The sequence below is a fragment of the Cricetulus griseus genome, chromosome X (assembly GCF_003668045.3).
Source record: "Cricetulus griseus strain 17A/GY chromosome X, alternate assembly CriGri-PICRH-1.0, whole genome shotgun sequence".
Classification (NCBI taxonomy): Eukaryota; Metazoa; Chordata; class Mammalia; order Rodentia; family Cricetidae; genus Cricetulus; species Cricetulus griseus.
Genome location: NC_048604.1, coordinates 21,085,023 through 21,100,245, shown reverse-complemented (window position 1 = coordinate 21,100,245; position 15,223 = coordinate 21,085,023). Strand labels below are relative to the sequence as shown.

Sequence of the window (15,223 nt, the reverse complement as noted above, 5' to 3'; positions counted from 1 at the left end):
ACTGGTAGTACATCGTAGTACATTGCTGGTGAGTGCTATGGAGTGGTGTGAACAGTTCCTATGGAGTCTAGATGCAAGAATGATGTATTTTCATGGGAATATCAGAGGACTGTGCCATCTGAACCCAGGCTGGAGAGATGATTAGGAGATTGGGGTCAAGGCCAATATCCATATTTCCTTGAGTGTTTGGGGAAGGCCTTGGCTGGAGTAAAGGGGTCCTGGTGGAGCAGTGGGACTTCAAATAGGAAAAAAATCTCAGGGGCTGGTGAGTAAGGGACTGGCCTCATGCATTCTAGGTTGGATATTTCTCTTAGACATTGTCCCAGGCTCAATAGGAACTGAAAAGGCCCAGTGTGACAGGCCCAGGTGTTAGCCTTTAATAATTAGGAAAATAGCTCTGGGAGGTGGTGGCTCAGTTTTGGTTAAGTTCAACAAAGCCTTGAGCATACCAGCTGTTTTCTAGTGGGAAGAAACGGGCTGATTTCCTGTCCTAATTGGAGTCTTTTGGCTTTCCCTCTCACCTATATCCCTATAACCTTGTTGGGTTGACCCAGCGCCGCCCCCCTCCCCACTGCGTTTCTGATCCCAGGCTCCGCTCTCAGTGGAGCGTTTTTTTAAATATTTGTTCAGCTTTGCATCCCCCTCAGAGGATTTGAAACATCACTGCACACATTTTTCCCAGAGCTTGGGGGCTGGTGTTGAAGCTTAGGTATGGCTGAAGTGGTCAAAAGGGCTGCTCCTGCTGCCACCACCACTTTCTCAGCTTGGCTCTAGGCTTCCCTGGTAACTGCTGGCTTGCAAGAACATAGCTTTTTCTTTGAAGCAGGATTTCTGCCCAAGGAAGAGCCCACCAAATGGAGAGGGAGCCTGGTCAGGAGGGGAAGAATGTAAACAAATAGTGCCTTCCCATGTGAGTTTGGAGGGAGGGACTGCTGTTTCCCCACACCACCACAGCCCTCCCCCTAAGCCATCCCTGGTGATTCTAGTTGGAACATGCTCCTTCAGCCCAAGGCTGGGTACATAGAGGTCCTGCTTTTCTGGTCTCTCGGGAGTTGATGGTGAAGTCTGTTTTCCCTTTCCTTGGGGCCCGCCCCTCCCTCAAGACCCCCAACTGCCTCCAAAGCCCTTGCCTCACAGTCATTCTGTTTGTTACCAACAGCCCTTTTCCAGCAGTGGCGCCCTCCTACTTCTGCCACCCTAGCTGATTTTTAAAGGGGACAAGCCTTTCCCTCTTGATTCGCCCCTTTTGGAGCACCGAAAAGATGGAGAGAGGTCTGCTTTGACCCCCCAGTTTTGCTTCTCTTGCCCCAAGTACAATTTGGGAGTCCCTGTTTCAGTCAGTGGGGGGAGTTATTTTCAGGTAACTCCTCCTTGCTGGAGTTGGCTGCAGGCACCTCAAATACCCCTTAGACTAGAGTGGTTAGTGAGGCAGGGGCTGACTTTTCTTCAAGGCCTCTATTGGATCTCTGGCAGGGCTCCAAAGATGGCAGGCAAACCCAAACAAAGAGCAGGGAGAGCAGTCCTATGCTTTGCCCACCCAGAAAACTTGCTGCAGCTTTGTTCTTTGACACCCCCCCTCCCCTGCAGCCACTGCCATCCAGGCGGCTGCCCTATTGATATGCTCCCCAGTACAGGGGCAGTGTGTTCCTGCTGCACTACAGCACTGACCTTTGAGTGGGTGTTTGTCCTGTAACTTTAGCAGTCTGATCCTTTTGTTTATTTGTTTGTCAGATGTAACATTTTTATAAGAGTCTTACCTGAATTTAGAGAATTCTTTTTGAGCAAGTGGAGGATACAGTTGCATTTTTCTTGTTTGAGACCCAGCTTCCTGGCCTTAAACCTTTACTTATGGCACATACCAATGTGAACGTGGAGTCTGTGGCTTTGAGGAACTCCCTTTTGAGGGGAGAATATGGTGGTACAGAGAGGCTGAAGGGAAGGTGCTCCCTGTGTATTAGGAGAAGGGGAGGTCCTCCCTGTGTATTAGGAGAAGGGGAGGTGCCAGCTGGAGCCAGGTAGAGTTCCAGAACTGTTCCTTTGGAGAGAAAGAAGTGTTTGATTTTTTGTTGTTGTTGTTGAATTATTTTGATTTGCTGTTTTTTAATTAAGATTGGGTCTATGTATCCTTGCTGGCTTGAAATTCCTGTGTAGACCAAAGTCTAGTCAGGCCTTGAACTAAGAGAGATTCATCTGCCTCTGCCTCCTGAGTACCAGGATTTAAAAAGATGTGCATCACCACATCCATTCCATTTTGTTGTTGTTGTTGATGTTTGAGACAGGGTCTCCTGTAGCCCAACTAGCTTTGAATTCCTTATCTTCCGGTCTCCACTTCCTAAGTATTCAAATTACCAACACATGGCAAATGCTTGGCTAAATGTAGTATTTTTGAAGAGCCTCTTAGTGTCAGTGACCGGATAGCCTCAAATCAGTGTTGCTGTATGTGTTGGTAAATGTGAAGCTGTATGGACTACAGGCATGCCCCACCCATCAGACGAACAGGTGATTTAGATTTGGACTTGACTTAAACTTAATGGGAATGGTGATTTGTTTTGGAGGAGATTTACCCTACTATGGCACTTCCCATTTAGACCTGAATGGGGTTTAAAATAAAACTAATTTCATGCCTTTGAGGCTTACAGGCCACATCTATCTCTGTTTGAGTGATGCCCTGTATATACTAGATTGAATGCTCACCTTGAACGGGAAGCTCCAGGGAAAAGGAAAAGGTGCTAAGTGGGGTCATCCATACTTTTTGTGAGAACACTAGAAAGCAGAATAAGTAACCCCCAAATTCTGCTCAGACAAGGGTCCTATTCAAGAACTTGCAAAGTTGCGTGCAGAGGCTCTGCTTGGCATCCTTGAGCCTCCTAATACTCTGCTATCCCCTGCCGCCACCATGGGAATGAGACATGAGGGTTTTGTGGGAAGCCAGGCAGGCAGAACCTTCTAGAGAAAATGTCAGTGGCCTAAGTCTGAGCCTTATGTCCCTTTTCTGGTTGTGTCTTTCCTGCCAGAAGAGCACCTCTTTCTGATGAGGAGTCCACGACAGGTGACTGCCAGCACTTTGGATCTCAGGAGTTTTGTGTCAGCAGCAGTTTTTCCAAGGTAAGGAGTTGTGTGCTGTCACATGCTGCCCATCAAAGGGTGAGTTTTCTGGGGCCATCCATGTGGCTGCTTTGGCCATTCTGAGAATGGGAGCAAGAAGACAGAAGTTGTTCTAGATGAGATAGAACTTGGTACATACGTGCCCTGTCCTTTGTAGTTGGTTGAGTTGCAGAAAGAAACAGCAGTTACTTCTCAGAGGCCTCGGGATACTTGGACCAGCTGGGGAGCTTGCTAAGATGGGCATACTGTTCTTTCATTGCAGGTGGAGCTCACAGCAGTTGGAAGCGGCAGCAATGCCCGGGGGGCAAACCCAGATGGCAGTACAACAGAAAAACTTGGGCACAGGTCAGAAGATCAGCCTGATGATCCTCAGCCAAAAATGGACTATGTTGGGAATGCAGGAGAGGCTGAGGACCTCCTGGTGCCACTGAGCAGCCCAGGAGACGGACTTAAGCTGTCCACTCCTGATAGCACTGAGGCCAGCCATAGCAGGGCCAATTGCTCCTGGACTCCCCTAAGCACCCAAATGAGCAAACAGATTGACTGCTCGCCAGCCGGGGTAAAGGCTTTGGACTCTCGGCACAGTGTTGGGGAGAAGAACACTTTCATTTTGGCAACTCTGGGAACTGGAGTTCCTGTGGAGGGAACCCTGCCTCTAGTTACCACGAACTTCAGTCAGCTGCCGACACCTATCTGCCCTCCTGCCCCTGGGTCGGCCTCTGTGACCCCATCGGTTCCCGATCCATTCCCAGTTCCCCTTTCTGTCCCAGCCCCAGTGCCCCACTCAGGACTCGTTCCAGTCCAGGTTGCCACATCGGCTTCGGCTGCATCTCCTCCTCTAGCTCCAGCTCCGCCCTCGGTGCCTACTCTCATCTCTGATTCAAACCCTCTCTCCGTGTCAGCCTCTGTCTTGGTGCCTGTGCCGGCGTCTGCTCCCCACTCAGTCCCAGCGCCACTGTCGGCTCCGGCTCCTACTCCTCTCACAGTCTCTGTTTCTGCACCTCCCTTGGCCCTGATCCAAGCTCCTGGGCCTCCTTCAGCTCCCACTTTGGTCCTTGCTTCTGTCCCAACTCCAGTTCTAGCTCCCATGCCAGCATCCACGCCTCCAGCAGCTCCTGCCCCTCCATCTGTGCCGATGCCCACTCCAACCCCATCCTCTGGCCCGCCTTCTACCCCCACCCTTATCCCTGCCTTTGCTCCTACACCGGTGCCTGCACCCACCCCAGCCCCAATCTTTACTCCAGCCCCCACTCCCATGCCGGCTGCCACACCAGCTGCCATCCCCACCTCAGCACCCATTCCAGCCTCCTTCAGTTTGAGTCGAGTGTGTTTCCCTGCAGCTCAGGCACCAGCTATGCAAAAAGTCCCCCTGTCTTTTCAGCCAGGGACAGTGCTGACCCCTAACCAGCCGCTGGTATACATCCCACCTCCAAGTTGTGGGCAGCCACTCAGTGTGGCTACACTGCCAACCACCCTGGGAGTCTCCTCCACGCTCGCGCTCCCAGTCCTGCCATCTTACCTACAGGATAGGTGTCTTCCAGGTGTGTTGGCCTCCCCAGAGCTCCGCTCTTATCCATATGCATTTTCTGTGGCCCGGCCTTTGGCTTCAGATTCGAAGTTGGTCTCTTTAGAGGTGAACAGGCTCTCCTGTACTTCCCCATCCAGCAGCGCCAACACCCAGCCTGCTCCTGATGGGGTCCCTGGACCTTTGGCAGATACCTCCCTCACCACCGCTTCTGCCAAGGTGCTTCCAACTTCACAGCCTTTGCTGCCAGCCCCCAGTGGGAGCTCGGTCCCACCACACCCCTCCAAGATACCAGGTGGCACAGAGCAACAAACAGAAGGGACTTCTGTTACCTTCTCTCCTCTCAAGTCACCTCCACAGCTGGAGAGAGAGATGGCCTCTCCACCCGAGTGCAGCGAGATGCCTCTTGACCTCTCTTCCAAGTCCAACCGCCAGAAGCTTCCATTGCCGAACCAGCGTAAAACACCTCCCATGCCTGTGTTGACCCCTGTGCACACCAGCAGCAAGGCCCTCCTTTCCACAGTCCTGTCTCGGTCTCAGCGCACAACTCAGGCTGCCGGCAGCAATGTCACTTCCTGCCTGGGCTCTACTTCTTCTCCTTTTGTTATCTTTCCTGAGATGGTGAGGAATGGAGACCCAAGCACCTGGGTAAAAAACTCAACGGCTCTGATCAGCACCATTCCTGGCACATATGTGGGAGTGGCCAACCCAGTGCCTGCATCCCTGCTGTTGAACAAGGACCCTAATCTGGGCCATAACCGAGATCCTCGCCATCTCCCCAAGCAGGAGCCTATCTCCATCATTGATCAAGGAGAGCCTAAGAGCATTGGTGCCACTTGTGGCAAGAAAGGCAGCCAGGTTGGTGCTGAGGGACAGCAAAGCACAGTCAAATCCCGTTATACCCCAGCCCGCATTGCCCCTGGGCTGCCAGGGTGTCAAACCAAGGAACTGTCTTTATGGAAATCTACAGGGCTGACAAATATGTACCCACGGTGTTCCGTCAATGGGAAACCCACTAGCACCCAGGTCCTGCCTGTTGGCTGGTCCCCATACCACCAAGCATCTTTGCTTTCCATTGGCATTTCCAGTGCCGGGCAACTAACCCCCAGTCAGGGGGTGCCTATCAGGCCCACCAGCATTGTTTCTGAGTTTTCTGGTGTGTCATCTCTTGGCTCCAATGAAGCTGTTCATGGACTTCCTGAGGGGCAGCCACGGCCTGGGGGCCCCTTTGCGCCAGAACAGGATGCTGTCACAAAGAACAAAACTTGCCGAATTGCTGCCAAGCCTTATGAAGAACAAGTCAATCCTGTCCTCTTGACTCTCAGCCCTCAGACAGGGACCCTGGCGCTGTCTGTTCAGCCTAACAGTGGGGACATTGGAGTGAATCAGGGACCTGATGAATCTGAGAGCCACATCTGCTCTGATAGTAGTCCTAAGATGGAAGGCCCCCAGGCAGCCTGTGGCCTGAAGCTGGCAGGAGACACAAAGCCTAAAAACCAAGTGCTAGCTACCTATATGTCCCATGAGCTGGTCCTGGCCACCCCCCAGAACTTGTGCAAGATGCCTGAGCTGCCTTTGCTACCTCACGACAGCCACTCTAAAGAACTCGTTTTAGATGTGGTTCCAAGCAGCAAGAGGGGCCCCAGCACAGACCTTTCGCAGCTTGGAAGTCAGGTGGATCTGGGGCGGGTGAAAATGGAGAAAGTGGATGGTGATGTGGTCTTCAATTTAGCCAGCTGCTTCCAGGCTGATGGTCTCCCAGCAGTTCCCCAAAGGGGCCTGGCTGAAGCTCGGGCTAAAGCTGGGCAGCCTCGAGTGAAACGGGAAAGTGTTGGGGTCTTTACTTGCAAGAACAGTTGGCAACCAGATGAAGAAACAGAATCTCTGCCCCCCAAAAAAGTGAAATGTAACAAAGAAAAGGAAATTGAGGAAGAACCACAGCAGCAGCAGCAGCAGCAGCAGCAGCAGCAGCAGCAGCCGCCGCCACCGCCACCGCCACAGCCGCAGCAGCCACCGCCCCCACCCCCACCACAGTCTCATGATAAACCTATGGCCCGGAGTTCCCTGGGATCCAAGGTGGGTTTCATTGTATGGCTGAGAACTGAGGGTCTGCTTCACTTGTGGGTGTCTGCTGCGTTTGACCTCCTCCCTCCCCACTCAAGACCGTGTTCTTGAGCAGCCTGGCTGTGTGAACAGAGCTGATGAATGAAAGGCTTTCCCCTTTTAACTCGGGGTCTCTGTATGTATTTTTACCTGAAATGGGCCTAACTCATTCCATAGGATGTAGGAAATGATTTCATCCTTGGGGCCAGGGAAGCCATTGTCCTCGATAAAGTTGGGAAGCAGAAGGAAGGTATTGGTGAAGGAAATCACTTAATCACAGGCTTTTCCCCAAGGAACAGTTCTTCCTGATTCTTCAAAGATGATGGACTGTAACACGAAAAATAAAAACCCAGAGACAGATATTGGGGTTCAAGCTGAAGGTCAGAAAAGCAAAGTAGCCAAGCCAGTAACTCTTACCTCTACCCAGGCTGAAGCAATCCTGCCTTCAATGTGGCTGGAGACTCATTGCCCGAACGTGGCTAGAGACCAAAATGCCCCAGACTGAATATCTGCTCCTATCTTATATACCTTTCTAGAGCTGCTATTTAAAGGTGTGTGAGATCCCTTTTGTGTGAGCTGTTTTCTCTTTTAGACTGAGTCGATCATGTGTAACCCTGGGTGGCCTTGAACTCTCAGAGATCCATCTGCCTTTGTCTCCTGAATCCTAGGATAAAAAGTCTGCCAGCACTGCCCAGCTTCTATAGCTAGTATGGCTAGTGTGGCTGCCTTTGCCTTTTGATCCTCCAGGCATTCTCTTTTTGATTTTTCGAGACAGGGTTTCTCTGTGTAGCTTTGTAAACCAGGCTGGCCTCAAACTCACAGAGATCCACCTGCCTCTGCCTCCTAAGTGCTGAGATTAAAGGTATGTGCCACCACTGCCAGGCAATTTTTTATTAAATCGTAAATATCACCACAATGGACCACTGGCCTTGGCAGTTTGGGGCCCAAGGAAGGAAGGAACTTTTTGATAGGGTCATTTTGGCCCCAGTTCTTCCTAGCTCTGTGACATTAAGCTTGCAACTTAATCTCTATTACCCTCAATTCTGTCATCTTTGAAATAAGACAAATAGTAGTACTTATTCAGAGGGTTGTTGGAAAGATTAAATGAGATGTTGATATGAAATATCCAGAACAGGCAAATTGATAAGAGACAAAGTAGCCTGATAGTTGCCTGGGGCTAGGAGATTTGTTGAGTAACCAATTAATAGGAGTAGGGTTTCTATTCAGGGTGATGAGAAAGTTCCTGTATGAGACCAATGGTGATAGTTACACAATTCTGTGTTTATACTGAAAACAATTGCATTGTGCATGTAAGTAAGTGAATTGTACAGCATAGCTCAGTAAAGCTGTTACAATTAATGAGATGGTGTACAAGTGCTTAAAATAGTACTTGGCACATAATTAAGCACTCAGTTGGTGTCAGTGGCTGCTTTTGTTTTTCAGTTTCACAAATAGAATGGCTCCTGCCCTCATGGAGCTTATGTCTTGCCATGTTGACTTAATGACAAGTAGGCATAGCCCTTCCTATAAGAGATGAGTAATTCAGTAGGCCAATTGAGAAATGAAGGGAACAGAGAATAAAGTTACAGGAGAAGGAGATGACAAACAGCACTTCCAGTTTTTTTTCTTTGGAAACCAAGTAATCCAGGTGTTTTGTTAGGTCCCATTTTGTTGAGAACCATGTGACTGATAACTAAGCGAAGATGAGGTGTTAATTCAAAACAATCCATTGCTGGGGGTGGTTAAGAGGCAGACTAGGCTCCTGTTCCTTGTTTGAATTACGTTTCTTTGAAAAATTTTGTTACATTTATATTTGTTTTCTGTGCTCATGCGCATATATGTGGTACATGCATGCTACAGCATCTGTGTAGAGGTCAGTGGAGAATTTCAGCCGTTCCCTTTCTGCTGTGTGGGTATGAAGGATCGAACTCAGGTCATTGTATGTAGCAGCAAGCACCTTTACCTGCTAATGCATGTTGCCTGCCAAAGAATTATGTTTCATTTAATGCTGCCTATACTTCATTCTTGTTCTTTGAAACATATTTCAAAACTCTGTTAACCTGAACATTGATCTTGATTTCTCCATCCTCCCAACTTCTGGTTAGAGTGCATCATATATTTTTACTTTCACTGCTGCCCTGGCAGATGATACAAGCAAAAATCTCTCCTAGGTGTTCTGTTATGTCTATCTTAGGAAGTAAAAGTTAATGATCTATACTCAAGAGAGGCAGCTAAAAACAATATTTAGAAATAAATAGGACATGTTCAAATTTTATGTGCATTTAACTTTATTTCTCCTGGCTTAAAATAGTTGTTCTTTGGATGTACCTGGAGGTCACATTTTAAGCATCATCTTCCTCTTTTCTCCCTAGTTCTTTGTTTTCTAACACTTTGGTTCATAGGAACTCATAGTAACTTGAATTTCATTCAGCTTAGTCCTCTGCTGAGTAATGGGTAATGGGTACTCCCTGTGCATGGAGAATTGAGGGTTCTTTCCCCTCACATATCCCATCAGTAAGATAGCTGCCATCCTGTTTGCTGGAACTAGAATTTGATAACCGTACTGGAATGTGATACAGATGTGATTATGGGAAAACACATGTGTTAGTCTTCATTCCAGTGAGTAGGTACCTGAGAAAATGATGAGAGAAGCATAGTTTTGGCTCACAGATTCAGAGATTTCAGTCCCTCATAGTGGGAAGAGTGTAGTGCAGTAGAACAACAGCCAACAGCTTGTGTTTTGCTCTGGTGTTTACCTGAATAAAGAAGTCTTACCATCATGGACTACAGTTCATCTTTGAGCGCACACAGCAACCCTTAACAAAACACCTTTAATCCCAGCACTCGGGAGGCAGAGACAGGCAGATCTCTGAGTTCCAGGCCAGCCTGGTATACAGAGCGAGTGCCAGGATAGGCTCCAAAGCTACACAGAGAAACCTTGTCTCGAAAAAAAAAATCAACTTTGGATGCATGTTCAGGGGCCATGAATCCAGATTCTGCAGACATCTTTAAAGTTACATGGATGCCTGAAGTGACCAGCAAGGGCATTTGACTCAGCCCGAGAGCCTTTATAGCTGAGTGTGCCCTATAATACTGTGACATACACATTCACATGTGAGTAACAGGCACATAACTTGTCCCTGGGAGAACATTCTTAAGCAAAACTGATCTCAGATATAACTCTTTCTACCTTTTTACAGTGCCGGAAGCTGTCTGGAGATCCCCAGGAACCCACCAAGAAAAGCCCCAGAGGGGCTTCAGATTCAGGAAAAGAGCACAATGGCGTCAGGGGAAAGCACAAGCACTGGAAGCCAACAAAGCCAGAGTCACAGCCTCCAGGAAAACGAGCTGATGGTCATGAAGAAGGTAGGCCCTAAAGGCCATGCATGACCTTAATAGGCTGAGCTCCAGAGGGATGCACTGGAATTTTGGTGGGGAGAGAATGGCTGAGAGATTGAGTAGAAAATGGATTCTTCTCTGCCGTAGAGTAGAGATAGAATTAGAACCTCTGAAGTCAACAGCCAGGGAGGGCGGGTGTGTTCTGGCCCAATGCCTTAGAGTACCACACATTCTGAAGTCTTAATGTTGAATAAGGTGGTTTGCAAACAGATAGATAGGAGTCCTACAATAGAGTCACTAAGCCATTTCCATGAGTTGGGATTAACGTCTAAAGAAGCAGCTGTAAGAATACTTAGACAAAAAAAAAGCAGAATTGGGATTCATAAACACTGTTTTTTCCTCTACCTTTTGGTATGTTGGAAAACTCCCATTCTAAAAAAAAATAGCTGACTAGTTAGCTTGCTAGAAAGGTTTACAGATGTCTGAAACTCTTATCAGTTAAGGATACCTAGATGTTTGGTTTGGGTATGGGGTATACTTGAACTGTGTGTTATAGATGGTCCCTCGGTGCTTTCATGGGAGATGACCAGGCATTTCTGGCTACAGAAGTCCATGTTCATGATCTTGCTCACCAGACACGACCCACCTCTTCTACTTTGCTCTTGTATGCCTGTTTCCATGTGTCCACTTCTTCTGCCTTACCTTGCTAAGGTCCAGTGAGGTTGCTATTGTATGGAATAAGCTACAGCTCAGAACGTAATGAGCATCCAACAACCTTTGAGTTATGTAGGCAGATAACTCTACTTTGGGGCATGCTGTTGAATTGATTCGGTACATTCCCTTTATTGATGCCAGTAAAAATGGCCCAGCCCCCAGTTTTCTAAACCACCATTCCCAAAGAGATGGGTAGTGATGGTGGCATAAGGAGAATCAGTTGGGTTAAGCCAGGCTTACTGCAGGGTCAGCACAAACCTTTTAGTTTTCCCATTTGAACATCCCATGTGGGCTCTCTGGTTTATAGATTTGTTTTTCTTTTTTTTGTTGTTTTGTTTTTGTTTTTTTCGAGACAGGGTTTCTCTGTGTGGCTTTGGAGGCTGTCCTGGCACTCGCTCTGGAGACCAGGCTGGTCTCGAACTCACAAGAGATTCGCCTGCCTCTGCCTCCCAAGTGCTGGGATTAAAGGCGTGCGCCACCAACACCCGGCTGATTTATAGATTTCTAATTGTGATATTTCTGCCTTCTTCCCCTAAACCACACATCACTCCAGGTTCTTTGGAAAAGAAAGCAAAGAGCAGTTTTCGTGACTTCATCCCTGTGGTTCTGAGCACTCGGACACGCAGTCAGTCTGGTGAGTAAGACTAAGGACTAAGAGTAAAACCCTGCCTTGGCTTCTTTGAAAAGGTAGACATGTGGGTTGAATGATTTTGCCATCGGTGCAAGTAGACAGTTGGGATTTTGCTTCCCTGGGCTAAAATGGCAGACTCCTTAAAGGGACACGAGAGTCCTGGGTGGGGGCAGAGGGATCATCTACAATTTTAGGCAGTTTGCTTAGCTATGTTAGATTAGGGGTTTGACACTATCTCTTAAGAGCCAGTGATGGAAAGAAGAAAGGCCCCTGCTGCTCAGGAAATTTGTTTGCATTCCAAAGTTTTGCATCTCATTATCATTGGGGCCCATCTCAAATACAGAAATCAACCTTTAGGCTTTAATCTCATCACCCTATGTGATAGGAATTACCAAAATTGGAAAGGCCATTGAATGTTCTGGGCAGGCACAATAGCTTTTGGTCCACTGACCTTGTCTAGGGTCTAAAGAAGATAGTTTCCAGCTTGTGTTCATTTCTGCTGGCTCTCTCTTGGTACACAGAACAGAGATGGTTGCCTCCATTCACCCAGATTTCCTTGCAAATTGGAAGGAATGGAGAAACATGGCCCAATGAAAAAAGTCAGTGATCTGACATCCTGTTAACTGGCACCTCAGCACATGGCAAGCTCTATGGTAATTGAGGCTTATAATGATGGCCTGGAGGCCTTGAAAAGTCCTTAAGTGTCTTCTGAATCATCAAAGAGCGATTACATTATGGCCAGTCCCATTTTTGTGTTAAACACATTGTGCTGTGTTTGATTCTTTGGAAATTGGTGATTTCTGTGTGATCTCTATGGTGATTCTGTATTAAACATAATATTAGATTAACTAGAACACTCTGTTCTCTGTCTGGTCCATATAATGCAAACTTTAGTGGGGTAGTCGCTATCTTTAAGCAGTCTGACCAACTTAAGCTTTGGGCAAGGGCAGCTTTTTCCCTCTAACCATTTCTGTCTCCTGCTGACCTCACTGGGGTTGAGGGCTTTGTTGAGTTAACAGCTGGGCTTTCGGAGAAACATGGTAGTGTTGCTTCTTAAGGAAGCTGTTAGATCTCTACAGTGTAAAACCAGACCAATTTAGAATTGTGCTTTTATTGTTAGCAGAGTTAAGGGTAAGTGAGGAGAGAGAACATAGCCTCTTGGCAAGGTGGCCCAGGAGAGTAGGAGAGATGCTATTTGTCCCAGGGTGATCAGGAGTGTGTGTGTGTGGGGGGGGTGCTTTCCCAGCAGCAAGGAAGAGCTGCAGTGGATGGGCAGATGGACTAGAGAGAAAACTCCACCCTTGAACTTCTGGCTACTCTGTAGGAGGTGGGATCAGTTTAATGGAAACAGCCCTGCTGTGTTCTATTGGGGCATGCCTGAGTCAGGCTGTGTCATAGGAAAGAGACTCCTTGCTTCTCTGTTAGAGATACTCTTCTTTTGTGATGATTCTGCTTGGTCAGGGTAGCTCTATTGGCCATAGTGGTGGAACCAGAGAGTTATCGGGGCCTAAGTTCTAATACCAGAGTTATCGGGGCCTAAGTTCTAATACCAGGCTTCCTTACTCCCTTGCCTTCAATTCAGATCATCTTAACAAGCAGAGAACTGTAGCTCTCTCCTACCCTTCATGCTATGTTTAGCTGCTGTATAAACACTAAGCAATGTTTTTGTGAAATGAATTCAAGTGATTGTGTCATGGGTGAGTAAGGATGGTTTTTAGTACTTCATAATTGTATGCTATTTTGGACCCTATAAAGTAAGTACTTCAGACTGAAAGACGTCATTTGAGCCCCAGAATTGTCCTTTGAGGTAAATGTACCACCAGTAACTGACAGAGCCTGAACTTGAACTCAGGTCTATGAATTCCTACCCCAGGACAGTTGTATCAGTACCATACTTAATCCCTTGAAGAAGCACCTGAAAGTCTTCTGTCCATGTCATCCGCAGGAAGCATCTGTAGCTCCTTTGCTGGTATGGCAGACAGTGACATGGGAAACCAGGAGGTCTTCCCTACAGAGGAAGAGGAGGAGGTGTCTCCCACCCCAACTAAGAGGAGAAAGGTGAGAAAGACCCAAAGGGACACCCAGTACCGCAGTCATCATGCCCAGGACAAGACCCTGCTGAGCCAAGGCCGCAGACATCTGTGGCGAGCCCGAGAGATGCCCTGGAGGACAGAGGCTGCCCGGCAAATGTGGGACACCAATGAAGAGGAGGAAGAAGAAGAAGAAGATGAGGAGGAGGAGGGCCTGATGAAGAGAAAGAAACGGAGACGACAGAAGAGCAGAAAATACCAGACTGGGGAGTACTTGACAGAACAAGAAGAGCAGCGGCGGAAAGGGAGAGCAGGTAAGATTGGCCGTGGGACTCTCATTCCTGTTGTGAAGTCAGCTGGGAAGCTTCAGGCACAGTGGCATTCATACCACCTATTCACCAATTCACCAGTTGAAGGCCTTAGGACTGATAGGAACCTGGCGCTATGGTCTTCAGCTGTCACAAGGGGGTCACTCAGGTCCACCTGGAGTATGTGGCTTTGAATCTAGAAGGAATGAATTCAAACTAACCTACAGGAAAGCTGGGGACGTGGGGACCCTTGCCTTTTGGTTTCTTGCAGACATCTGAACCTGTGGTCCATGCCATGGTGATATTCTTGGCATGGGCCAGTGTTATACTAGGGAGTTCTGGTTGGCTTGAGTCAAGTCGTTGGAGAATATAGGTTCTCTCTTTTGTAATCTTGGGTTTAAAAAGAAAGAGGAACCAGGTGTGGTGGTATAAGCCTTGTCCTCAAAGCACTCAAGAGGTTGAGGTGAGAGGACAGTGAGTTTGAAGCCACCCTGGCTTACATAGTGAGACCCTGTCTCAAAAGAAATAAGGAAGGCAGTAGCTGTCATACCTGGGATGCCTCTGCTCATAAACCAACATGGAATATTCCCTAAAGGCAACAGAAAAACGTGAAATAGGTAAACCTGATTTCTCAGTTAAAGCCACAGGAGCTTTTTAGAGTCTGAGCAAAGTCTTGAGGTGACATACATAGCAGAGTGTTTGTTGGTCCTGAACTGTGAAAGCAGGCAGTTCAGAAAGAAAACCTTCTGTGGCCATGTCTAAGGACATGTCTAAGGACACAAGCCAGTATCCTTCATTTAGTACAGTTTAGGGCAGTTCCCATAGTGGGTTTTTAATGGAACAAAAAGCTCATCTCTGGATTCCATAGGAACATGTTTGCCTTTCCTTATTTTCTGACAGCGCCCCTGGAAGCAACAATCAATTGTCTCTTACAGTATATTTACTTTGAGCTGCTGATAAATATGTATAGTCCCCTTATTAGCTAAAACAAAAGCAGCTCACATTGAGTAGGCAGTAGATCCTGGGTGTACTATGATGCAAAGAAGGCTTAACCTCATTTCTGACTCTGTAAGTGGAGATATTTATACATGATACCTATCCCTACACTTGAGGGTAATTGAGCTCATTTTCATCAACTATCTGAACAAGTGGGGCAATTTTCCCCTTCTTTTGCCAGAACCGTAATGGATTGGTCATGAATGAGTTGTCAAACCATTGGCCTCCGCCTCTTGTTACGATGATGAGAAGCTTTTGTATCACCCAGTCCTCTCTAATGAAGGTTGCTTTCCTAGCTTGGGAGTTTCTCATTGAGTTATCAGCTCTTTCTTTTTATTTTTCTTCTTTTTTGCTTTTTTTTTGGAGGGGGTCTCTTTATTATGTAGCTCTGGCTGTCCTGAAAATCTCTATGTAGACTAGATTGGCCTTGAACTCACAGGGGTCTGCCTGCCTCTGCCTCCCAAGTGTTAGG

General features: G+C 47.6%; 1 protein-coding gene across 14 annotated transcripts in view; it reads left to right on the top strand.

The window, feature by feature from the left end:
- Positions 1-15,223, top strand: part of Bcorl1 (BCL6 corepressor like 1) — a 64,364-nt gene that overhangs the window by 22,622 nt on the left and 26,519 nt on the right. For all 14 annotated transcript variants that reach the window (XM_035450083.1, XM_027433480.2, XM_035450079.1 and 11 more), the window contains 5 exons: positions 3,015-3,105; positions 3,368-6,706; positions 9,934-10,099; positions 11,340-11,420; positions 13,363-13,761. In XM_035450083.1, coding sequence (XP_035305974.1) covers positions 3,015-3,105; positions 3,368-6,706; positions 9,934-10,099; positions 11,340-11,420; positions 13,363-13,761 — 4,076 coding nt within the window. The remainder of the gene's footprint in view (positions 1-3,014; positions 3,106-3,367; positions 6,707-9,933; positions 10,100-11,339; positions 11,421-13,362; positions 13,762-15,223) is intronic.